The sequence below is a fragment of the Elgaria multicarinata genome, chromosome 15 (assembly GCF_023053635.1).
Source record: "Elgaria multicarinata webbii isolate HBS135686 ecotype San Diego chromosome 15, rElgMul1.1.pri, whole genome shotgun sequence".
NCBI lineage: Eukaryota > Metazoa > Chordata > Lepidosauria > Squamata > Anguidae > Elgaria > Elgaria multicarinata.
The window spans coordinates 8,455,753-8,483,232 of record NC_086185.1 but is presented as its reverse complement, the minus strand read 5'-3'; the positions used below and the strand labels follow the sequence as shown (position 1 = coordinate 8,483,232).

The following is a 27,480-nucleotide window of genomic DNA, read 5'->3' as shown; positions in this document are numbered from 1 at the left end:
TATTTTTTGCCTTCCTTGCTGCACATTTCCTTAAGACTGAACTCTATTCTGATACTTTGGTTCAACCAAACATTCTGACAGGCCATCCAGCCATTAGAATAGAACAGTATGCAAACATGTGGAATGCTTACCCTCTTTTCATTTTGGTGAAATCAACTGCTACAAGTCTATAAGAAAGTGCTTTTTCATTCAAGTATCTGCTGTATCGTCTGATGAAGGTAGACATATCGTAGCCTGGAAATACATTTTAGAAAATCATTTTGGCATTCTTGTGATGCTCTTATCACTTTTTTATTCGATGTGAATTGTGCTCCAAACTAATTCCAGTTCCCTGGGGGCCACTTTCCCATATTTTCCATTATTACACCCATTTGAAGCTAGTAGCATAACCACCATGCCTCTTGGCATTAAAAATTAGGTGAGGTTTCTTTAAATGACAATACTGCCTAATTAAATTAATAAAAGCCACCAGAGGCTTTCTCGCGGTTTTCACTTGAAAATAAGTTGACGTGGCTTCGAAGAATATTTATTTAGCAGATCTCCAATTAACTGATAAGGCCAGCTGATAAAATACCAAAGGCATTTAATTAAAATGGATAAAATTTCAATCCAATGTTTTTTAAAAAACATGTTTTTAAAAAACATTGGATTGAAATTTTATCCATTTTAATTTAATTTAATTTAATTTTAAAAAAAACTGGTTTAATACCCCATGACATTTAATTCAGCGGGATGGACTTCCAAACATACATATGTTGGACAAAACCTACAAGTCTACCAGTTCTGATGAGTGAAAATGCAGTCTACATCTGAATGCAAACACAATAATTCATTAGCACAGGGGTGGGCAATGTGGCCTTGCAGATGTTTTGGCCTACAACTCCCCTCACCATTGGCAATGTTGTCTGGGGCTGATGGGAGGTGCAGGCCAAAACATCTGGAGGGCCACAAGTTGCCCACCCTGCCTTAGTACATCAACAAATTAAAGAGCACGGCAACTTCAACACAATGCGGACTGGCTTAACAGACTCATTTATTATGGTTGAATTCTGAACATTCCTTCTGCCCAGAAGAAGAAGAAGAAGAAGAAGAAGAAGAAGATCCTTACCCTGCATTGCACTTTTATCCAGATAGTTGTTGAGATTAAACAATGTATTTCGAGATGCCAAGTATTGGATAAAGCGCTGTGGGTGAAAAGAATCAAATTTGAGATTACTTCAAAAAACCTTTCCTCACCCCATAGACATAACCATATTAGAGAAGGTAATTTCCGAGCAACTCTGTGACTTATAAGCTGATCAAGAAAAGAAACAATATAAGGCAAGCAAATTAGATCTACAAATAGGTATTACTTTGCAGTCATTGCCCAAGAGCAAAAACATGGAACTGAGTTATGCAACAGCATATAATAGGTAACAGAGGCTTCTTTATAGAAGTATTGAAATGCACTGATAACCGTTGGGGCACATTGCACATTCCATATACTGTTTCCATCACATTATTTCCTGCTTTCTATTCCACATTATCAAAAATACTGCAACAAATGGCATTGCGTGCCCTACGAGGTATAAATGTGCAAGAGTACCATGATGGGATCATAATGATGTGACTCAAGGTGAAGACCTGGCCAGAGTCTGAAGTCACCCTGTTTTACAAAGTCTGGTGTGGTGAAAAACGAAATGGCAGCAGAATTTCTTAGACATTTGACTCAGTTCAGACAACATGTTTCTCAACGGTGGTTTTAGAACTCCACAGTGGAGTTTTTACACCACGTTGAGAAACGTGTTGTCTGGCGGAGAAAGTCCACGCAATGGTGGCGTGTTTTTGGAAAACACTCCATGCAGAATATCAACACTGTGCAGAGGAGACTTCCTGCACAACCGTTGAGTTGCATGTCTTGTGGCGGGCTCCGTGGAGTTTTCCCATTCCCCATACCTACAAAGTCGCCAGGCAAAAGCGGCCGAAACCTCGGCCACTCTTGCCCAGCGCGCTTCTATCAGCACAGGAAATAATCCCCTTCGGGGAAGCGCTACAGCAGCAGCCGATAGTCCATCCTGCTGCAGATTGCTTCAGCCGTGCTAAAGGAGGAAGGGGCGGATGTATCACTTTTCCTCTGAGGAGTGATCCAGGTGCCCTTTTTTCTCCCTGTGGCAATGGCAGTGCCGGCAACAGATGTGTGCGCCGTCGTCCTAGCAACAAGCAGTGGCGCCTCATTGCAAAATGGATCCATTCGTCGAGGCCGTTGCTTTCTTCCTTCGACGGATGGATTCATTCTCCAGGGAAGTGTGGCGGCAGCGCTTGTTAGGGTGACAGGCGCATCGCATCTTTTGACCCTCCCCTTCCCATGAAATGGTGGCGCTCCAATATGGTAAGCAGGAACCAGCGCCACTATTCAATGGGGAGGGTGGAGAGGGGAGCCAGAAGAGCAGACTACCCCACGCAGCAGGAGAACTCCACCACACGGACAACTTTTACCATGACGCTTTAAAGCAACGTGCTGCTACAAGTCCACACCACTCAGTCCGTGGGGTGGAGTTCCCACCAAAGTGTCCTCCGAATGCGGCCACAGGCTTACAACTTTTGATGAAGTCCTCATACAAAGGCTTTACATGGGCCTCAACACGTCATGGTTGTAAAAATGCACACGTGATTCGGCAACTATTTCCAGTGACATGAAAGTAAAATGCTTACCTACAAGGAACAAGGAAATGTAGGGAAATACACCCTACCTACAATGCTCGTATTTGCTGTAAGGCAATATGACTAAGGAACTATTTATTTGGTGTCCTTTGGGATTCTTCCAGCAGAGCGGTGAGATACAGACTGACTTTTCAAGTTGCACTCACATCCCCACTCCTCCTAGTTTCCCTTCACAACTGGTAGAACTTACCAACCTTACTAAAGAGATCTGAACTTTATTTGAGTGCAGGATTTCCCCTGATGCCGTAAGAATGAACCCACTGTAGAACAAGTTCTGTCCTGTTTTTTCAAATTAAAGTGGGATCTTCTTCTCATGTGCCTCTTAACTTCTCCTTAAAATAAGAGGAGGAGGAGTGAATAGGAGATCAAGTACCTGCTCCCACTATGAGTAAAATCTCAAGGTATCAGGGATGAATGAACAAACTCCTCTAGAAATGATTCATACACAATTGTGCTAAATAGTGTATAGGTGACTGTGCAATAATAATGGGGTGTGTATTAAGCTCATTCTGCTTCACACACCTGCAGGAATACTTCTAATAGAGCCAAATGATACCTGACACATGGGTATTATAATTGCTTGGTACAGATGAGAGTTCCTGTGCCTCTGAGTGTGGGGGCAAATTCTGGCTGGCCAGCATCTCCTGCAATATTATAGCTATATCAGCACCTCAGAGTATTGCTCCTTTATTGTAGTTGGGAGCATATTTATGCTGTGTTTTAATATTGTGTTTTTAAGGTTGTATTTAATGCTGAGAACGGCTGAGATAAATCATCATCATCATCATCATCATCCGTTTAATACACTCACTAGCTTAGGGGAGGGTGTTAAGAGGGGATGCAACTGATAAATTTAGGGTGCAATCCTATGGGATTGCTGCCTGTTAGACAGAAGCTTCCAAACTTGGAGGCTTCTGAAAATCCTACGAGACAATCTCGCTTTCCATTCCTCCTTCTCAAACCACCACAAAAACCCACCATCTAGATCAGCCTTGGAGTGGGGTGGGTGGAGATAGGTGACAGAGAAGCTGTAGCATTCTGCATATCCTGGCCTCTTCTCTCCATCCCTTCCCTGCTCCCACTGGAACACCCCGTTTTCAATCTCTATGAGGCCATCCAAGGTTCCTGTTGTAACCTTGCTAAACAGCTGGCCCAGTTCTTTCTGTGGCGGCTGTGAGGAGAAGCTCAGACACCGCATTTCCTCTCCCAATGTCGTAGCAGTGTCTACAGCCTTGGGAAGGGGAAATGCAGATATATCATAGGAATGTTCCCTAAGTCTTATAGGCAGCTACTTGCTTTCTAATGAGACAGAGGCTGGATATGGTTTTTGGGCTGTTCTATCACCCTGTCATTTCAGAGATCACCAGCACTTCATTTGAATCCCTTCCTACCGTGAAATGTATTGCTCTATTGCCAATGACGGCTGCCTTACCTCATTTCCATACATCATGAGGTGGTGCGTTGTAATTAGAGCTTTGAAGACTACTACCCAGCTACTGTTCGCCGTCCTCTCAAAAAGCGTGTCTGCCAGCTGTGGAATATTCACATTCATCTCATTTGTACACTGAATTAGATCTAAAACATACACAAAAAAAGATGCTTCTGTTAAAATAAATGTGGGAATTGTAACAGAAATAACAGGACACCCACAAACACACTCAGACAGACAGAAGTATTTTACAGGTGTTATAAGTAAATGCAAAATGTGTTTATGAAACCTCTTCAGAATCTGGTGCATCTCCAAGGTATTTTTCCTCCTCCCAGGTATGTTTCCTCCTCCTCCGCCCAACCTTCTCCAAGTTTCACCCATTTTCTCTTTAACTATACATATGCACTCCAGTGGAGGACACTTTGTAGCTGTTAAACGATCAAAAAACAAGTCAGCTGCCTTCCTATTACACATCTTTTATGATCAAGTTGCTTTCGTTTGTCTCACAACTTAGCTTCTTTTTACTGATAAAGATAATGCTGCAAGCTTACTGAAACCACTCTCCTCTAATCTGTAGCTAAGTTCAGCTCTGTACCTTTTCTGACATCCATGCTTTGGTTAAAAATAGGCCCATAGAGCCATAGCAAATAATCCCAAGAGAGTGTGAAACATGCATGTAGGCACTTAGGAGAGGGACATGCCACATTAATAAGGGGACATAAAGTCTATGCCTTGAGAAAAATAAATGCATCCTCTAGCTAAAAAAAAAAAAAACACCAACAGAATGGGATGTCCTATCTAGAGAAAGCAGCAGTGTAAAACCAACACATTCGGCCAAGAAGTATTGAGAAAGAAAGGGTTTGCTCCTTCCTACATCTCAAAGTGCAGATAAAAACTAGGCCCTCGGATAGTAAGTGGAGATCTTGCAAAAGGTGACAGAACATTAGAGAGCTCTTAATATGGAAAGCAGTCGCACAGGCTGGAAAGACTCACGCAAAGAAATAAAGTGCTACAAATCTTCTACAATAGGATCATGAGCAGCGCGGAACTGCCTAACATTTACCCAAGTGCACGTGAGTCCTAGCTCTTGGTGTCCGTTGGCAAGAGTCAATGAACAAAGTAGCCTGGGCAGGCCAGTGAAGTAACAATGGACTTTACCTATCATTAAAACACACACACACACACACACACACACACACACACACACTTAATAACAGTATTGTGCATATTATTATTTGGCCCTCTGTAAAATTTAAGCACTAATGCAAAGCTTCACGTTCTAGACCAAGTCCTTTCGATACAAGCTACAAACGTTTTAAAAACCTAAACCTTTACGAATTTATAGTGCTCTTCCTATCAAAATTATACCCACATTGTAGCTCAACCAAGTTAATAGGAGTACTTCGCTTTCCAAATACTGTGTTGTTTATTGCCTAGTTGCTTAGCCTGATCAATGCCCTTCAAATGATCGCCTACTAAGCTTAGCAGTTATGAAATGTGAGTAAAGCTCTATGAGCAGCTGAGATAAAACCTTTTACAACTGCAGTATTTGTTACTGAGCAGCTCAGCCTTGATAGTTTTTACACAGGTATTTTGTTGGCATTACCCCGAGCTCCTTGTCTAATATCATTCATTGTTACGGTAAGGCTGCACCAGGTAAGGAACTCACGGCGGCTAAGAGCAAAGGGATACTTATGACAACACCTGATGTATTTAAAGTTCGTGACCTGTGTGTCCGCTACTGTAATGGAATTAATAGGAGTTGCCCTCATGTGAGTACATAGACAATGGGAAGTCTGGATAAATGAAAATCCTTCTGAATCCTTCTTGGTTCACCATCCTAGTCAAGCAATCCACACGCGTAGCTTATATCAACCATTCTCAACTTAAATCCTTGGCAGGAAATATGGTCCAATCCTGCAGTGCCCTCACTCTACATGAATCAGCAGGTGGAAGAACAACCTGATTTCTTTTCTTCTGTGAACCTCCGTTTGTCCCGATCAAGAATGACTTTTTATCATGCTTATTCAGCCAGATCAAACTCAATTAAGATACCAGGAGACTCAAGGAAGATTCATGTTCAGGCCAAGGGTGTTTTTTTTTTTAGTTTAACCCTGGCTCCAGTACCCCCAAAGCCCTTCTCACGTTTGCACTCTTTGCATGCACCCTAGCACTGTCCTTGAGTTCAGTCCCTCTTTAAGAAGAGGTCTTCACCCAACGTAAACAGACACTACACAAGTTCGCACGATCATGGAGAGGAAAATAAGCCAAGGTGACTTATTTTCCCTTGCCGCACGTGCTGGTCGCATGCCAGGGGGTTTGTGCATAATTAACCCTCACCAGCACAGCTTGCCATGTTGTACCAACCCAGTGAGGGTCGTTTGCCGCTGTGGTTAACAAGCCGTTCCAGAAGCTTAAAACAGCCCATCGGTTCTGGGTGGCTTGTTAACCATGGCACAGCAAGCCACAAGGGTAGTTAAGCAAATCCACCGTGTGACTGGCTCGTGCAGTGGGGGAAATGAGCCACTGTGGCTTATTTTCCCCTCCTTGGTCTTGCAAACAGGCCCACCCTGTAGCAGTGCTGTAAGATAATCCCAGGTTTCGCCTGGCATGCGGCCTGTACCCTTATTATTTTGCATGTAGCCGCTATCTCTTCCTTTGGGACTGAATCCATGTTTCCAAACTCAGAGCTGTCCTCTTTTCTTTACACAACCTTTGCTTCCTCGTACATCCAGACGGTGCTTCACAGTGGGTAAAGTTCTCATTGCTACATTAAAGCAACATCTACTTCAGTGCCGCTGCCCAAGTTCAATGGCAGCCACATCTATCCGCCCACCGCAGTTGAGGGATCTCCGCATTGAGCGTGACGCCACAGTACCTAGACTATGAGCTTTTGTGTGTCACTCAGAGATCCAGGGAAGCCTGTACCTTGTAGTGGAAGTAAGTGGGATGACAGTGAAGGACTGTTGGCTTTAAGCTCAATGTGTCACCTTTCCTGCTGTGACTAAACTAAGACCAAAGGGCATCATGCTAGGTTGGTTTTTTTTGCTGGAACTTGAGCCAAGCACCTCCAATACTAAGCTAACTCCTGTCTCTTGCCTCCTTGCCCCAGTTCCCTTGCCTTCCCCCATGTTTTCCTTGAGTGTAAGGAGAAGTTATGTTCCACTTCTCTCTATTCTAACTTCTATTTTTGAAACTATATTCCACACCATGCAGAGCTCAAGGGTTCCTCATAACAGCTTAGTCTGCTGTTGGTCCTCCATTGTTGCTTATATCAGTTTTGGTCTTTTAAACTGAAGTGAATAGTCAGTTGTGCAGTGGTGACCATTGGGAGCCCAGGCTCAGGGTGAATTTCCAAGTGATTGTGAATAGCCAGGAAGTGAAGTCCTCTCCTTTCCCTTCCTCTGAAACAGGTAAATATATCCACCCTGACATTGCTCGAAATCTATCTCATTTGCCCCTCATGTGGCTAGCCCTGTGCCTCTAAAACGTGGTTTTTCCAGTTGTTCTCCAAAGCCTACTTTACCATTTTTTAGTGCCCCCCTCTCTCCTCATTGGCAAACTATAATTCCTTGTGTGCTATCTCCAATATTCGAGGCAGTAAGCCTGTGTGCACCAGTTGCTGGGGAACATGGGCACGAGGGTGCTGTTGCACCATGTCCTGCCTTGTTGTTCCCTGGCCTACAGCTGGTTGGCCATTGTGTGAACAGAGTGCTGGACTAGATGGACCCTTGGTCTGATCCAGCAGGGCACTTCTTTCGTTCTGATGTTCTTGCCTCCACTTTCTCTAACATTGTTATTGGAAATAATAAAGGAAGTGTCTCCCATTCCAATGTTGGGTGTGGTATAATAATAATTTATTCCCTTCTTGTAAACACTGGTGGTAACAGAATGACACTTTTTGAGCTTAATCTTTATCAGAGCTAATTTCCCTACTGTGATCTAGCACAATGCATAATCCGCCACGTGTGTGCTACACCGCCACAAAAGATTCTAATATTTTGTTATTCATATGCATGTGTATTAGATGCAAGTTTACATGAGTGGGAACAGTTCCAGTAATAACATCCCTGTTCTTTATCAGAGTATCCGATAAAAAGGCCAAAGTCCCCAATGCAAGGTCCGCAAAGTCCCCCTATCACTGTCCGCACAAAGCACTGAATTATCTTCAGGGCTTAGAAGTCTGCAATGGCTGTAAAAAGACAAAGGACAATCCATGACTGCTATATTTTGCCACAACATCAGCCTCTCCTTCCTCCTTCCGTCTTAACACATACATTCCAAACCGTGGGGATCAATTTATAAATGTGAGCCCATGCCAAAAATAAAAAAGCCAGTGAGAAGAATTCATTTCAATGTTCCTCCCTTTTTCTTCAACCCTGCTCCTGAAGACTTTCTCTGCCTTTCTGGGGCTTCCAATCCTATGCATATAATCTGTGAATCTGCAATGAGCTTTGCACGCTATTCTGTGTATTTGGTCTGCTACTGCATGCAAGGATCAGCAAACTGAGGAATTCCAACACTGACATCAGAAGACGAATAGAGCAGGACATCTCTGATCCCCTTCCAAGCTAAGCAGCAGCTCTGTCTGAACTCTGTTGTTTCCAAATCACGTTGACATGATAGGGTAGTAAGGATGCAGTCACCCCCATAAATTCAGTGCAGACCACTGAGCAGCCTCTGCCAGGAGCCTTCAATCTACCTACCTGATGGGGAAGGATGCTAATGTGAAGGGGGGGAGAAAGAGAGAGAACTGCCCCATAGCTTGGGAACTATTGTTTTATTTAAATTGGACACCCCAAACTAAAGAACAAAACTGCAAAACAATTATGAAGGCTTTCCTTTCCTTCCAAAAAGTTGTAACAATAGCATATTGATTTGTATAAATCCCTTAATTTGTCTAAAGGTGCAAAACAGCACAAGTTGCATTTCCGTATAATGACCAGAACAATTCAGTATATGTTTGCCCAGATTCTATCATCTTAATGATAGGATCATAATGATAATTTCATCCAGCCTCCTGCACAATGACAAGCCACTTTAATACAGTATTCCTTAAAAAAATACTGTTTTCTGTACCAGTCTCAAATGCACTGAAAAGACTCATGAACTCAACAGGCTACTGTGAGGTTTCTCCCTTTATCAGGTTTTGTTTCTCTTAGTGTTTCTCACACCACAGACCTTCTGCAATCACGTCATCGGTCTCAAAGATTTTCCTCTTAACTTGGGGAGCTCACAACTACAAGAATTCATACTTTCGGCTGAAGCTGAGCCCAGACAGAATCTGCTGAAGGAAATTCCTCTGCAGCTAGCTAAAAGGCAGGATGGTGCAGCAAGTGTTTAGTGAAGAATTAGCTTTGCCTATCTTAATCTGCAAATGTGCTTTGCAAGACCGTACTGGATAAAAACAAACAAGACTTAAAAAGTGTGTTTTCCCATTTCATTCCACTGACCTCTACGTAGTGATGTGAGTTTTCCAGAAAATTTTGACCGGTAAAATTTCCCTATGCAAATTAGGTTCATTTGTAAAGGTTAGTTTACATTGGAAAATGTTCTGAGTCCTTAGTATAGTGCAATTTAGCATGTTTGATTTACTTGCATTTAGTAAACAACAAAGCTTTAAAAAAAGTACCTGTGACATTTTTTTTGTCCCAATACAATGCAAGTATTTGACCTGAAACATTTGAGGGGAGCATTATAGCGTACTTAATGTGATTTAAATGTTACAATATGTAAGATCTTTTATTGGAAAACTAGTTCAAAAAATGCATGTACTTCATTTACATTGTTTAAATTTAAGGGGGGAAAGGTATTGAAAACTGTAGACACACTAATAATTCTTAGCAACCCAAAGAAATGTGTATGATATGCTGACAATATGAAACTCAATATGAAACTCCATCATAAAACCTCCTCTCAGTGATGATAGCATTGAGCCCCAATGGGTCCCAGTCTGTGGACCCTGGTGCTTGTCCGACTCCGCATGTGCCAACTCGGACAACCACGGCAGTCCCCACTGCTCTGCCAAGCTGCCATTTTGCAGAAAATGGCGGCGCCTCCTTTTACATAAAGAGCCCTTTTGTGCAAATGGTGGCCATTTACAAACAGAGAGGGAGTGGCGAGCGGTTCGGCCATCCCTACTTACAACTGGTTTCTATATTTTCAACTAGCAAATGGCTGCTGAGCTTTGCATGGGTTCGAATAGCCCTTTGTTTGATTCAGCAACGTCGTCAAGCAAACTTACACAGCTGTCAAAGTTGGACACACTTTGCCTGCCCTGTCTGAGTGAAATCATGCTTGCTGGCATCCCTAGGCATGGCTCCTGCCATGGCGCATCCCTTTAGCCCCATGGCTGAAGCCTGCATTAACTGAGAATTCTTGTGTCTTTGAAGTCAATTATGGCCAGTGTACAGGATCGCTTCTAACAGTTGGGAAAGTGCTAAAATGCTACTTACAACTCAAGATTTCAACAGTTATGTAGAAATATATTCTTTCTACACTAGGACAGGTTTTAACAGAACTACTGCTTTCAGTGAATTAACCTAAAGAAAATTGAGAGACCCATCCCTACTGGAATAAAGCTCTCACCAATAAGTTTTCGCAAGGTAAGAGTGAATCAACTCCATTAATCCATCTAGATTCAATCATCCATGCAGCCTAGTGGCAAAATAACTTCATATACCAGACCTGGACAACTTATGCCCCTCCAAGCCAATGTAGTTCACATTTGCAGCAATTCACTAGGGTACAATAAACCTCCTGTTCCTGGTGTCAGCCTGGGACTGCACTAACAGGCAGCACACACTATATGGCTGGCAAGGAGTTTTAGTAGGTCACAAATTGTGCACGCATGACACTTAAGTAGCAACTTCATTTATTAACACTTCAGACTACCTGGAAATACTGGAGATCATTCAACACAGAGGTATACTACATTGCTTTACTGGAGTGGTTGCAAGGCACCACATCCTTTGCAAAACTGAGAGGATACCATTTTGATGGCCTTTGAGACCTACTGGTCCAGAAGCAGTGTGTGGCTCTCAAATGCCACTTCGAACCTATCAGTCTCTGTGAGAGAGGACACTTCAAAGGCCTCTGTGATGATGGCAGTGACTAATATACCAAAAAAAAGCAGCATGAGAAGCAAGTAGGCCTCAAGTCTAACCAGACAGACATTTTTCTACACAAAGTGAACATATCTAAAAAGGCTCTGCACTACTAAAGAGGCTTTTGGGGTATCCTCATATTCCATGTTGTGCCCGCCAGATTAAAAGTAGGGCTGTCAGGTTAGCACCGGGGGGAAAGGGCAGGGACTAGATTCAACCATGGCCCACCAATTGTGCATTGCTGGCCTTGATGGAACATGCCAACTTCTGCGAAACTTTTAAAAGCAAGTGCACAGTCCTGGACTCGGAGCTAACTGGGGAAGTCCAAGTGGCCGCAGTGTCCAGGAACTGTGACCCTATCTGGAAAGGACGGACCTTGCCTCAGATAGCAATGCACTAGTGACGTCCACACTGGACTACTGTAATGTGCTGTAAGTTGGGCTGCCTTTGAAGATGGTTCAGAAACTTCAACTCATACACAATGCAGTCGCCCGACCGAGTATTATTGAGGGTGAGGCAATTTGATCACATAATGCCTATACTGTGTCACCTGCACTGGATACCGATGAGTTTCCAAGCCCAATTGCTGGTTTTGAACTTTAAAGCCTTAAATTGTTTGAGACCAAGTTACTTGAAAGACCTCCTTCAACCATATCAGCCTACCAACAATTTAAGATTAGAAAGAGAGGCCCTTCTCGTTTGCCATTGTTGTTATTGCTGGTTTTAATATTGGCTTTTATTGCCATTTTAGTGTGTTCATGTTTTTATTGTTTTTAACATTTTAACTGTTTTATGTATTTTACTGCCATAAGCCACCTTGGGAGGGCTTCCGCTCTGAAAGGGGGCCAAGAAATATTTTAAATAAATTAATAAATAAGATGAGAGCCTAGTATACCTGTTTCAGTTCTCAAAATATAAGTCGAGCAGAATTCCCAAAGGATGACTAGAGCCATGAAGAAGCAGTGCAATTTGAGAGTCCAACACTAAGATGTCAGAAAGAGTTTGGATTTAGTTGGAACAAACCTTGTCTCAGTATTGCAATTCAATAAAAAGCTCAGAAATAAACTGTCCAAAAGAGTTCACCTTTGCATCTCTAGCCTGAATTCTTCACTGATCCTTTCAAAAGAACCATCTTTAACATCCTTTAAATGATGGCATTTCATCATAATACACACACACGTGACTCTAAGCCAGGATTTAGCTCTACGTACACAAGAGAGAAACTTCCCAGACAAAGTGTGAGTGCTCCAGCACTTCCCTCTCCTTCTCCCACACAGGTAGAAGAAGGAATAACCAGGAATTTTGTTTCAGTTTAGCAGATTCCTGACTTGTCATTACATGCAAAATGGGAATTATGTTTTTTTAAAAAGCTAGTCAACTGCTAAACAAACCAAACTCGAACCCTGGTTTGGTTTTCTGGTTTGCTTAGCAATTGACTAATGTGTCTTTTAAACCAGCTTAGATTTCTGAAATCTCTTCATTGGCTTCCAATTCACTTCAGAATCCAATATAAACTTCTCCTGTTGACCTACAAAGCTTTTCACTGTCTAGCTCCTTCCTATCTCTCCTCACTCATCTCACACTATTGCCCCACTCGTGCTCTTCGCTCCTCTGATGTCATGTTTCTCACCTGCCCAAGGGTCTCCACTTCCCTTGCTCAGCTTCGTCCTTTCTCTTCGGCTGCCCCTTACGCCTGGAACGCTCTTCCAGAACATTTGAGAACTACAAGTTCAATCGCAGCTTTTAAAGCTCAGCTAAAAACTTTTCTTTTTCCTAAAGCTTTTAAAACTTGATTTTGTTCTGACTTTTATACTGCCTGTTTGGTGCATTCTCTTACCCTCCTTATTGCTTTATTATGATTTTATTAGAATGTAAGCCTATGCGGCAGGGTCTTGCTATTTACTGTTTTACTCTGTGCAGCACCATGTACATTGATGGTGCTATATAAATAAATAAATAAATAAATAATAATAATAATGTGCACAAGGATCTCAGTATCAGCGTTATGTGTTCTCTTATCAAGAAAATATATTATTATACCCTTGCAAATACATAACTAGTTGGGCCCCTAAGGTCATCTAGCGCAAAGAAGTCCATTCTGCTTTTTTCCTAGTTGAAATGCCTATTATTTGGGTGCAGGTTAAGAACGTATTTTTAATACACACACGCACACCCCTTCCTCCAAGGAGCTCAGGGCATTTTGCATGCTGTTATTTTATTCTTACAGCCATTCTTGGGTTGAGATGCAGTGACTTAGCCCAAAGCCACCCAGTAAACTTTATAACTGAGTATGGATTCAAACCCAGGTTGCCTTCAATACAAGGCTCAACATGCTGTCCACTGTACTGACCAATAAAAACAAACACGATACCTCAAATTCCTCTCTCTGTCTCTACCTGTAAAGCACGAGCACTGCCAATCCTCTTAGCTCAGCAAGTTGCTAATATTTAGATAGCATCAACATGAATTATTCTCTTAAGTGTGATCAGCAGTAAAAGAAAAATCTTGCTGCTAGGATAATCCACTTGCAAACAGAAGCTAGATTGCCATCAAGGCCCATTTTTGGGATAGAGATGGTGAATGGAGAGAGAAGTTACTTTAGGTACAAAACCAAAAGAGCTCTCCCATCTACTGAGAAGTGGTAAGAAACTGGGAAACGAGTGTACTAAAGGCACAATCCTATGCATGTCTAGACAAAAAAAAGGCTACCTGGTGAATGCTGTGTAGGATTAAGAACATCAGAAGAGTCCTGCTGGATCAGACCAAGGGTCCATCTAGTCCAGCATTCTGTTCACACAGTGGCCAACCAGCCATTGGCCAGGGATGAACAAGCAGGACATGGTGCAACAGGACGATCCCACCCATGTTCCCCAGCAACTGGTGCACACAGGCTTACTGCCTCAAATACTGGAGACAGCACACAACCATCAGGGCTAGTAGCCATTGATCGCCTTCGCCTCCAGGAATTTATCCAAACCCCTTTTCAAGCCACCCAAATTGGTGGCCATCACTACATAGAATCACAGAATAATAGAATAGTAGAGTTGGAAGGGGCCTAAAAGGCCATCGAGTCCAACCCCTTGCTCAATGCAGGAATCCACCCTACCGCATACTTGACAGATGGTTGTCCAGCTGCCTCTTGAAGGCCTCTAGTGTGGGAGAGCCCACAACCTCCCTAGGTAACTGGTTAAATTGTCGTATTGCTCTAACAGTTAGGAAGTTTTTCCTGATGTCCAGCCGGAATCTGACTTCCTACAACTTGAGCCCGTTATTCCGTGTCCTGCACTCTGGGACGATCAAGAAGAGATCCTGGCCCTCCTCTGTGTGACAACCTGTCAAGTATTTGAAGAGTGCTATCATGTCTCCCCTCAACCTTCTCTTCTCCAGGCTAAACAGGCCCAGTTCTTTCAGTCTCTCTTCATAGGGCTTTGTTTCCAGAGCCCTGATCATCCTGGTTGCCCTCCTCTGAACACGCTCCAGCTTGTCTGCGTCCTTCTTGAATTGTGGAGCCCAGAACTGGACGCAATACTCTAGATGAGGCCTAACCAGGGCCAAATAGAGAGTAACCAGTACCTCACTACCACTATCCTGTGGCAGTGAGTTCCATAATTTAACTATGCACTGTGTGAAGAAGGTGCCACAAAGAGAGTATCTGCAGTCCATCAGATATGCCAAAGAACAAACAGTACCACCTTAGATGAAGAACTTTATATTATTTGATACAGCAGGTATAAATTAAGACTCCACACTGTAATGTAAATTATTCTATTACACTGAAAACAAGGGCTGAACAAATATCAGCAGAATTCATGATGAAGTACTTCCTTCCAAATATAAACATGTTGTAGTTATCCTACACATTCAAGACTGAAGGATTTTCTTTCTGTGTAGAAAAGCATGCTACGGTAAGTTCCTCTGAAGAATAACTTGGTTAATATTTAATAATATGAATGTAAAGATGCTAGCCCTACAGTTAGTTAATCTCAAAACTAAACAAGTGCACCCACCAGATATACTGAGCTGAAGGAAGCTTTTCTATATAAATGAAGAATCAATCTGATCATTTCTCAAATATCCTTTTCTCACTGATGAAGACCTGTATAGTTGAAACGCGTTTGGGGATTTTTGTTTAATGTTTGATGTACGTGGACTGTTTTGTTTAAATTTTAAATGTATGTATTTGCTTTAAGATTAAAAATATTTTCTACTAATATGATTTTATTGTAATAAGCATAGTTATACCTAAATTTGATATATTGTTTGTATCAGTTTTCTTAAACTTACTTTGTTTACAGGGTCAATATGGGTAAGAAAAAATTGCCAGCTGATGTATCACTGGTGTTGCACTAATACAGATTTTCCCCCATATCTACTTTGCCACATAGCGGTAGCTAGAATATATGATCTCTTTATTCCTTGAAATGTCTAAAGCATGAATATGCTACTTATACTTCGAGTATGAAGGAAGCTAGAATAGCATCTTGAGCAATAAATGAAAAGTAGCTTAATTTAGCTGCAGAAAGAGGGTATGATCAGAAGCCTAGAAAAATTTTCCGAAGTTTTTCACATACATCAAAGTGCTCTGGTTCAGACCCCATGTAGGCATATCAGAACTTTTCATACCATGAGCTATTACTGATTCTTAGAACATGGCAAGATCTGGGTTTTATGCTTGTTAAGGTTTGTTTTTGTAAGTTCCAGGGTGGAATGATCTAAGTCAAGGTGATTTAAATCGATGATTTAAATTATTTAAACCAGGGGAGAAAAGGCTGATTTAAATAAAGTTTCCCATTGATATTTATTTATTTATTTATTTATTACATTTCTATACCGCCCAATAGCCGGAGCTCTCTGGGCGGTTCACAAAAACTGATATACCCTAAATAATGGTGTAACTGTTATACCTAGGGTGACCATATGAAAAGGAGGACAGGCCACCTGTATCTTTAACAGTTGCATAGAAAAGGGAATTTCAGCAGGTGTCGTTTGTATATATGGAGAACCTGGTGAAATTCCCTCTTCATCACAACAGTTAAAGTGCAGGAGCTATACTAGAGTGACCAGCTTTAAAAGAGGGCAGGGCACCTGCAGCTTTAAATGTTGTGATGAAGAGGAAATTTCACCAGGTTTGCCATATATACAAATGACACCTGCTGAAATTTCCTTTTCAATACAACTGTTGTATTGAAGCCCTGTCCTCCTTTTCATATGGTCACCCTATTAATAAGTTATACCATTATTTAGGGTTGCACTGTGTACATATTACATGTTTTCCTTTTTTAGCTAGAAGGAATGTCATAAAAATATTCCTATGTAGCGTCTTTTTTATGACCAGCAGCCATGACAGTTTATGATAAGTATGGGGATAAAGTAGTCTGCACACTAGATAACTTTGTCTTTTCTTCTTTCCCCTGTTGCTCTTTTCTGCTTCGCTCTTCTTTTGCCCAATCCCAACCTCACAAAAGCAAAATAGCAAACAAAAATTAAATGCCCATGACTGATAGGTCAAAGCATATTGGGCAGACTAGAACAGGTTATTTTCATCAGGCGAAAATGAAATGCCATTGTTTTCTAAGTAGAGTGTAAATAAACATATTTTTTATCTGGGGCATAAAAAGTTGTTTTTTAATACTTGTATATATATATATATATATTTTAAAAAATCCACATATCCTTTTCCCACTGATGAAGACCTGTATGGATGAAAGGTGTTTGGGGATTTTTGTTTAATGTTTGATGTACGTGGACTATTTTGTTTAAATTTTAAATGTATGTATTTGCTTTAAGATTAAAAATATTTTCTACTAATATGATTTTATTGTAATAAGCATAATTATACTTAAATTTGATATATTGCTTGTAACAAACTTACTTTGATTTCAGGTTTGGTTATGGTTTAAGATAGCACTTTTTCATATTTCCATACTGACTCTGTACCAACACCCCTGAAAAATGGCTAGAGGATTATACAGCTTCTGTAAGTGTTTGCTCACCTCTTTACCACAATGATGTCACTCAACTTCATATAATTCCCCAACATTGGTCACCCTTACACTGTCACCATTAAATAAAAAGCATTTTCCAAACAAAGGAAACTGAGTGAATTAGGCAGTATAGATTTTTTTTCTACACAGAAACATGATCTACAAGAAATCACACCCGCACTTCACAGCCACTTGTAAACATCATGATGATGACAAGCTGTATAAGGAATGTTCAGCCCTTGGCTCTGCTCAATGTAGTGAAATTGTTACAGATTCTTTTTAACAGGTGTACACCAACAACTCAAAGCATGTCTACTCAGGAATAAGTCCCACTGAGTTTAAGAGGACTTACTCGCAGGTAAGTATGCGCAAGAGTGCAGCCTAATTTGTGTGGTTTGGGGGGGGGAGGGGGGAGTTACCCATACTGATACTTTCAAAGCTGTTGAGTAACTTTATAGTGACACCACTTCCTAATTTCCTGGAACAGTCTAGTTTACTGATTTTAAGCTTACATCTGAACTTCAGTCTATTACAGGAAGCAGAAGCCACAAGGAAGAGGAAAAAAATCTTCTGATGTCATAAACAGAAAGTATCTTGGGCTGTAAAGACTGAAAATGGGATGGCCAAGCAATTCTCAAATACTCAAGCAATAGCAGATCCATTAAGTTTTCAGGTGCCTCAACAGCCTTTGTTGTTCGCAGCAATGAACTACTCTTCTGAAATCAAGCGATTATAACGTTCCAATTATTTTTGACTTCCTTTCATTCGAAAACTATTATTATTATTATTATTATTTATTTATATAGCACCATCAATGTACATGGTGCTGTACAGAGTAAAACAGTAAATAGCAAGACCCTGCCGCATAGGCTTACAATCTATCATGATCATAACTCTTCAGGCGTAAGTATGAAAGATAAGTTATGGTTTAAATGAGGATAAGTTCACAAACATACGATGGGGGGACTCGCCAGACATGATTGGCTGGGGGATAGTGGGAGTTGGAGTCCAGCACATCTAGAGAGCACCAGGTGGGGAAAAAGCTGGTTTAAAGGATTCAAAGAGCAATCTCACAGTAGCTTTGCCTCTGTTAATGACAACAGAGGCTGCATAATTCTTCAAATTTCGAACTACTTTTGCTTTGGGGAAGGCTTGAATTTTTTAGCACCATGAGAAGGTCCCATTCATCAATATATTCAGGATACACAAAGGGAATCATCACAAGTCAGTGTAAAGAATCAAAAACTGAAATAATTTTTAATGGTTTTTGTTTTTGTTTTTTTAAAAAAAGCATCCACTGACCAGAACACTGGAAGTAGATAATGCTTTTAATAAGCCATTGGGTGAAATACTGCCTGCCTCCTTTTCAGTATAAATAAAATCTAGAGACTTGCTTTTTAAATAAAGAAATTGAAAATACAGGAAGGGCTCTAACAGATCCCTACAGAGAACAGTTGACCATAGCTATGGCCTGCAAAATATAACGCTTACATATCTGAAGAAACAAGACCAAAGCAGAGCAACCACACAAAACTATAACACTATCGAGTAAGATGACATGGTTCCTGCACTGCATCGCAGCTGGGCCCACTGGAAACTTGGAGGGGTCCAATCCTAATGCTGAGTTGCAATTTTCACCCACAATAACAGGAAACATACCAGGAAAGAGCCAAACGTCCAATAAATGTTTTGCAACATATACCAGCATAACTACATTGCACATCTACATGCTCCTCTCCATGTCAAGAGGCAGCTATTATTATTATTATTTATTTATATAGCACCATCAATGTACATGGTGCTGTACAGAGTAAAACAGAGCTAATACATTGCTGGGTAGTCCAATGTTTTATCCACATTGTCTAGTAAGTTATGAACCAAACTGCATTGATGAAATAATATAGCTGAGCATATGTATTACCACTTTAGAGTATTCAGAGTATTTCAGATGCATTCGCTCAGTAATCCTTGCAACAACCAGATAAGGTAGGGTAGAATTAGCTCCATGTTTAAAGATTTGAGGCCAAAAGACAGCAGTTTCCCCCAGCAAGCTTGTAGCTTGGGTTGCAAACTTTCTTCCTTCAGGACAGTAGTTTTTTAACCTTATGTATAAAACTCGGCTGAACAACTGAGATTATTTAAACTGCTAAGCTCCGAATAACCAGAACCATAACATCTTATCTGGTCAAAGTGTTAACAGAAGGCTTCAGACTTCTGAGGCATCAGGTCAAGAATGTTCTTTATTTGGAGGCAGATTCCATTAGGCTGAGAATGACTTGCCAACACTCACTCGCTGACCTCTTAGAGGAGACATATTTTAATTTCAATTATTTGGAAGCGGCCGTATAAATTCTGTACACCCAAATGAGAGGAAAGAATCTCAGAGGTACTGACCTTGCCAGCAAAAGAAGAACTGTTACTACTGCTTTATACATTTTGGTGGTGTTTTTAATACCCTGTAATGACTGACCATGGCACAAGAATGTAAAAAAGAACCATGCTGGATCAGGCCAAGGCTTCATCTAGTCCAGTACTCTGTTCACAGTGGACAACCAGCTGCCCACGGGAAACCCAAGAGCAAGACAGAAGTGCAACAGCACCCTTCCGCCCAGGTTCCCCAGCAACTGGTGTGAAGGCACAGGTAAGACCCTATTCCAAAGGAATAGCCAAGTACCACTGATCTTGTGTGATAAAAGCATTTAACCTCCCTTGCACTTTCCCTTTAACCTCCTATAGAATTCCATGGGTCAGGACCCACAACTATGCAACAACCTGACGCTTTTGTTTACTGAGAAGAGTGAGGAAAAACTATCAGGTGCAGAGAAAGGCAGGTTTCTCTGCCTCAGAGTTTTACAGCAAAGGTGGTTTCAGCAGGTTCTGCTTTAAACCCCCATGCTGCATCTCCTGAAATTCTCTGTTGGATACAGCTAAGGGACCTTCCTGCCCTCTTGTACACCTGGTCATCCTAGGAAGCAAAAGAGAACTTCTGAACACAGGAAGCTATCTTATCAGATGGATGCTCACAGACTATTTGCCCAGTATTATCCACTCTGACTGGCAGCAGCTTTCCAGAACTCAGGGAGGGGGAGAAAATTTGGAGACCCATCACTTGGTACCTGACTTCTATTTTATTTTTAAGACTGGAAATGAACCCTAAGACCTTCTGCATGCAAAACATGTGCTCTGAACTACAGCTGTCCCCGTCCCCCCAAGACAGGAGTACACAATGAAGTGGGTCCCATGATGCGGGCTGGGATTAAAAAGTGGATCCTGCATCTGATAAGACTGAAGGCTATTCCTGTAGAGCACAGACGCTGTCAACATCACAGTCCAACACCCTGCCCCCCTCGCCACTACTTTTTGACAACAGCTGCAACACTGGCAGGATCCAGCTCCTATTGCAGATGTTTCTTACGTGACGTACAACCAAAGCCACAACAAGCTATCAGGTAATAGGCAAAAGTGATGGAGAGGCTAAGACAACAAGCCGGTGTCCTCACCAAGAATGCCATCGCTCCACAATCAAGGACTAGATGTGCCAACTGGAGTCATCAAGGAGCAGGAGAAGGAATTCCCAGTGGGATAAATTGTGTTTGTGTGGAGGGGGGTGGGGTAACTTTCCTGCTTGTTTGTTATATTTGGATCTCTGAAAATGAGTTTATCCCACTTGGTATGGTGGTTATATTTCAACCACAAAATAAACATATTCTGCAGTGGAAGCCCGCTAAATGGATTTATCCTGCCTGCCTTGTTAATTCCATTTTATCACTGAAATTGAACCTACCCCCTGCTTTCCCCCCCCGCAAATCTGAGTATAAGCCCCCTCCCCAAAACACAGCTGAATCAATCCTACCCAGTTCAAACTGTTGTTTTTTAAATGGATACTCTTGTTTTTATACTGTTGTTTTTATGTTTCTGATGGTTTTTTAAATTTTGTATACTTTTTAATGTTTACTGTTTAAACTTTTGTGAACCACCCAGAGAGCTTCGGCTGTGGAGCGGTATATAAATGTAATAAATAAATAAATAAAATAATTTTCCACACCAAAACCAAATCCATTCTACCCAATGGGCAATGCCTAGCGATGGCTACGGAGAAATAACTTCAACAAGACGTACTTCTAGGTAAGCAAGTCTAAGATTACAGAAACCAACCTGTCATGCCTGGCTTGTTAGTCACCCTCTCCATATATATATATACACAGGCATAGATAATATATAGCTATAGATAACGGAGAGCCACTGTGGAGGAGTGGTTAGAGCACTAGAGTACGACTCCACAGGTCTGGGTTCAAGTCTTCCCTCGACCATGATGCCTTTTGGGGCCAGTCACTGACTCTCAGCCTAACCTACCTCACAGGGTTGTTGTGAGGATAAAGTGGAAGGGAGGTGAATTATGGGTCCCTTGCAAGATGGGGGGAGGGAGGTGGGATACAAATGCAATAATAAATGAATTATTACAAATAAATAAACAATATACGTGTGTATGTGTGGGTGGGTGGGTGTGCTCCTGCTTTCCTCTCCAAAATGAAACTAGTTTGATGTTTTGGTGTTCACGACCACCCCCACCCCCAAATGAGGACTGGGTCTTGCGCCAGTGTGTCTTTTGAGCCCCCCACGGATGACCTTCCCCTGCTCGGCCAGCGCTTTCGCCTCGAAGCCAGGCAGGTAGAGTCCCACCAGAGGCGGGGCTATACCACCCGCCGGCTGTCAAGCTCCCCCACGCACCCACCCAGAACTCCCTCCCGGCCTGCCCGGCCCGGCGGCGCCGACTCACAGTCGAGGTGCTTCTTCTTGGGGCCCATGACTTCGTGGGTCGTGGCCTTGCAGACGGCTTTGGCGATGGCCGAGCCGGTGACACTGTGCTGCGCCGCCGTGATCCGGTCGGTGATCGACTGGCCCGACATGACGGCGGCGGCGGCGGCGGAGGAGGAGGAGGAAGAAGAAGAGGAGGAGGACGGCGGCGGCGGCGAGGAGGCAGGAGCGGCCTCGAGTCGCTTTCCAGCTCGGCTTCGGCCCCAGAAGCAGCAACCAGGAATTCCCCGACGCCCAAAGCCCCTCAGCAGCAGCAGCAGCAGCAGCAGCAGCCCAGGAGGAGGAGGAGGAGCAGCAGGAAGGCGGTGAGGACGGGCGGCGGGAGGGAGGGAGGGAAGGAGGCGGGCAGCGGCACGGCAGCGGGGAGGAGGAGGAGGAGGAGCAGCAGGGGCGCCGGTCACCGCCCCGCCGAAGGGAAGCCCTGCCCCGCCGAGCCCGGAGCCCGGCCCGGCCCTGCGACTGCGAGGTTCAGCCGAGGCCAAGCGGAGGGGGCTCCCCTCCCTCAGGGGACGCTGCTCGGATCCGTCGCGCCAGAGAAGCGGCCGCCGCTGCTGCTGCTGCTGCTGCTGTTCTCCTCCTCCTCCGTCCCGCCCCGGCTCTGCCCTCCCCGCCTGGCCCGGGGCCCCTCTTCTTCTTTTCCTCCTCCTCCTCCTCCTCCTTCTTCTTCGCCGCCGCCGCCGCCTCCACGCGCGCGCGCCGCTCTCCTTCCCCCTCTTCACGTTCCCAGACAAAATGGCGGCGGAGCTGCGGCGGCGTCAGGTGACCCGGCGGCCACCATGGATGGCTGGATGGCGCCCCCCGCCGCGCTCGGCACTCCCCTTCGCGCCGGCCCTGCCGCGGGCCACGCAGGGTCCCCGCCCGCGGGTAGGCCGGCTGGGCCGGACGAGGCCCTTCGCACCGCCACACGCACACGCCCCTCTCTCTCTCTCACACACACACATGCACACCTCTCTCTCACACACATGCACACCTCTCTCTCTTACACACACACACTCCTCTCTCTCTCTCACACACACACAGACACATCTCTCCCTCTCTTACACACAGCCCCCCTCTCTCACACACACATACACACACACACACTACGCTCTCATACACACACACCTCTCTCACACACATGCACACCTTCTCTCTCTTACACACACACACTCCTCTCTCTCACTCTCTCTCTCTCTCACACACACACACACACACACACACATCTCTCCCTCTCTTACACACAGCCCCCCTCTCTCTCACACACATACACACACACACACTACGCTCTCATACACACACACCTCTCTCACACACATGCACACCTTCTCTCTCTTACACACAAACACACCTCCCGCCTGTCTCTCTCTCTCACACACACCTCTCTCTCCCTCTCTTACACACAGCCCCCCTCTCTCTCTCACACACACACACACCTCACACTCATACACGAACACATATCTCTCACACACAAGCACACCTCCTCTCTCTTACACACCTCCCCCCTCTCTCACACACACCTTTTCACTCTCTCACACACACTATCACACAGACACCTTCTCTCTTTCTCACACGCATGCACACCTCTCCCACACACATACTCTCTCACATACACACACATACACCTTCTCTCTCTTTCTCACATGTGAAATTTGATTGTGAATCAGTAGATGTCATTCTCAAACCCCACACAGTTCACTCTTCTAGGCTTTGGTACTCGCTCCAAGACTTATATGAAATACTACAGGTAACGGGCAAGTTGTAACCAGGATGCTTTCGGAGGTACTTGAAAGGTTGTCACACAGAGGAGGGCCAGGATCTCTTCTCGATCATCCTAGAGTGTAGGACACGGAATAATGGGCTCAAGTCACAGGAAGCCAGATTTCGGCTGGACATAGGAAAAACCTCCTGACTGTTAGAGCAGTACGACAAGAGAACCCATGACCTAGGGAGGTTGTGGGCTCTCCCACACTAGAGGCCTTCAAGAGGCAGATGGATAACCATCTGTCAGGGATGCTTTAGGGTGAATTCCTGCATTGAGCAGGGGGTTGGACTCGATGGCCTTATACGCCACTTCCAACTCTACCATGCTATGATTCTAGGACCAAGAGACCCAAAAAGAGGCATTGAAATGCCAGATTGAGCAATACTATAGAATTTCACATCTTTCATTCATACTAAGCACCCACGTCCACACTTCCTTTTCCTTGTTGACAGGATATTTTGTAATTTTCATCATACGTAGCCTTGAAATTGAGGGATGATTTGAAAGACAGTTTTTGCATCAATTTGTTGTAATGGCTTGCTAATGTAAGTTTGCATAAGCCAGTTTCAGAACTCTGCTTAAGGATGTCGTAGATTTTAGAACCTCATTTTCTTAAGGTGTTTAAATCCTGTCCCATCAGACACCATTTAACACATACCTTGGAACCACACAATACAACTGTTTCACATCATCTTGGAAAGTGAGAATGTTTGCATTGAATAAGGGAAATGGGAAGCCCAGAAAGTTTCCAGATTAGACTAATGTGCTCTTCATGGGGCTGTCTTTGATCATGGTGCAGAAACTGCAGCTGGTAAAAGTCATAAGTAAATAACAGAATGCTACCGGCTACCTATAGACAGGAATTGGCTGGCAATAATACAAGACACCTATTCTAAAATACTTTGTGATCTGTTTGTTTTTGGGCCTAATTCAAGATTCTGGTTTTAGTGTTCAAAGCCCATATGACCACCAACACCACTCCTTATGACTTTAAGGTCTGCTTATGAAGCTCTGCCCCTGTTCTAGGTCTGGCAACAAAGCCCTAAGAGAAGAGACTGGAAGAACTGGGCATATTTAGCCTTCAGAAGAGAAGACTGAGGGGAGACACGATAGCACTCTTCAAGGACTTAAAAGGTTGTCACACAGAGGAGGGCCAGGATCTCTTCTCGATCCTCCCAGAGTGCAAGACATGGAATAACGGGCTCAAGTTAAAGGAAGCCAGATTCCAGCTGGACATCAGAAAAAACTTCCTGACTGTTAGAGCAGTACGACAATGGAATCAGTTACCTAGGGAGGTTGTGGGCTCTCCCACACTAGAGTCCTTTAATGGACCCCAGAACTGTTGTTTAAATGGATACTGTTGTTTTATACTGTTGTTTTTATATTTTTGATGGTTTTAAATTTTGTATACTTTTTCATGTTCACTGTTTAATGTTTTTAAACTTTTGTAAACCGCCCGGAGAGCATTGGCTATGGGGCAGTATATAAATTCAATAAATTCAATATAAATTCCATCTGTCAGGGATACTTTAATGTATATTCCTGCATTGAGCAAGGGTTGGACTTGATGGCCTTATAGGCCCCTTCCAACTCTACGATTCTATGATTCTAGGTTGTGTCCTCTAGGGAGATAATGCCATCTTCCAGGAAGAGGGTATTTTTTGTTGCGACTTTAGAATGTAGGGATTTGGCCCATGAAGAAGCCTGCATTATTTATTTGTTTATTTAAAGCATTTTAACCCTCACTCTTCAGCTAAAAATACTCCCAGACCAGCTTGCACCAAAGGCTAAAAATCTAAAAGACATGGCACTGAAGCCGCGAAGAGGACAGCAAACAAATGCAGGGTGCTTCCAGACAGTGGACTCCTAGTGCTGCTAATTAGAAGGCATTGTGCAGCTATGTTTTCTCTTGAATGAAAAAAAATTGAATGAAAATTGCTCAGGGAGGAGGCTGATGGAGCTGGTCTCGTTTACATGACAGGGAGTTTGAGAATGGAAAGAAAGCATGTGAATAACATCACCCAGGAACTGGCCCTTACTTGTCAACCGCTGAATAAATATTCTTGTGCACACTTGGCAGTAATGAAACACACATTCCGCAGTGAGCTGGGCAAAAGTGCAGAAGAGGTAATGACCCAAAAATAAAAATACAGAGCAAATAAAACAAGTTCCTAGGAAAATTAACTTGATCATCCAGTTTCAGGGCTGAATTCAGGAGTACACCTAAACTGCAAACCTGAGTCTTGTGGGGAATGTAATCTCATCTAAAACTGGTTGATCCCCTTTCTGTCTAGTCCAGTAAGAGAGTTGGGTGTCTTCAGCGTAATGGTGACACTGGACCACCAAACCCGCAGCTGTTTCAGATCGGGGTTAAGCAGCATGGAGGACAAGATGGAGGTCTAAGGGATATAGCTCAGAGGTAGAACCATGTTTTGCCTGAAGAAAGTCCTTCCTGAAACCTGGGAGAGGCACTGCCAGTTGGTATTGGCGATACTGGGCTAGATAGACCAAGGGTCTGACTCAGTACAAGGACTGACTGTTAGAGCAGTACGACAATGGAACCAGTGACCTAGGGAGGTTGTGGGCTCTCCCACACTAAAGGCATCCAAGAGGCAGCTGGACAACCATCTGTCAGGGATGCTTTAGGGTGGATTCCTGCATTGAGCAGTGGGTTGGACTCGATGGCCTCGTAGGCCCCTTCCAACTCTGCTATTCTATGATTCTATGAAGCTTCCTACATAAGAAATGCAGAATAAAGCTTAGGAGAGGGAATGAGTAGAAGAACTAGAAGCTTCTCTTCAATGAACTTGGTATCATTTAAGGGTGGAGGTGAAAGAAGAACAACCAACGAACTTGTAAGCATACACATGATAGAGTCTGGGTGTTTCAAGGAGATAAGTGAGGAGTAGCTTTTCATTGAGAAGAATGCTCCTTTGGTTGAAGTGGGTTAAAGTCTTGGCATCCTACAAGAACAGCCATACTCTTTATGTAGTATTATCCCTCTCTTTATGTAGCCAAAATGGCACAAAAAGGAGGTATTGCAGAGTTAGAGGAGAACCCCAGGACTTGCAAAAGTACAAAATAATCTTATTTTTTTAAAAAAAAAAAAGTTAAGGGGAAAACACACACACACCCAAAAAAACAACCCAAGCAAATGAAGACAGAATGCTCAGCGAGATGCAACACTGATTGACAGTTGAGAGTAAAAAACAATGGAAAACAGAAGTGAGGAAAAATGTAATAGAGTGTCCTGGAAGAAGGCATCTTTGGCTGGAAACGGAACAGGAGCCTTCTGTACTGCATAGGATGTCCATATGAAAAGGAGGACCGGGCTCCTGTATCCTCTTTTTTAAAACTTTTTTTTATTATGAATATCAGCAAACAGAACAGAAAATACATTAAGAAAAGGGGGGGGACATACATTGTGTATATGGAATTATCATCATTTCCATCGTATGTACCATTCTGTAAAGAAAGAGAAAGGGAGAGAGTTATACAAAGGTTTCAAGAAAAGCAGACCAGATATCCATATATTTATCCACTTGCAAGTTGCGTCTATATAACATTCATTCAAAAGCTGATAATGTTATTAGGTCCTCGATCCATTGCATTATGGGAGGTGTGAATTTGTCCTTCCAATGTGATAACATAAGTCTTGGCTGTCCTAAGGGCTCTGAAGATCCATCTGCGCTGACCACTGTATCT

General features: G+C 43.1%; 1 protein-coding gene across 2 annotated transcripts in view; it reads right to left on the bottom strand.

Annotated features, from left to right (window-relative positions):
- The window catches only part of LOC134409389 (phosphatidylinositol-binding clathrin assembly protein-like), a 63,914-nt gene extending 41,576 nt beyond the window's left edge, over positions 1 to 22,338 (bottom strand). The window contains exons 1-4 of one of the 2 annotated variants that reach the window (XM_063142104.1): positions 21,997 to 22,338; positions 4,133 to 4,275; positions 1,109 to 1,184; positions 132 to 234 (exon numbers count right to left, since the gene is read on the bottom strand). In XM_063142104.1, coding sequence (XP_062998174.1) covers positions 132 to 234; positions 1,109 to 1,184; positions 4,133 to 4,275; positions 21,997 to 22,126 — 452 coding nt within the window. In that variant the 5' untranslated portion in view covers positions 22,127 to 22,338. The remainder of the gene's footprint in view (positions 1 to 131; positions 235 to 1,108; positions 1,185 to 4,132; positions 4,276 to 21,996) is intronic. The other variant, XM_063142102.1, reaches the window with a different exon arrangement.
- Positions 22,339 to 27,480: the final 5,142 nt, after the last annotated feature.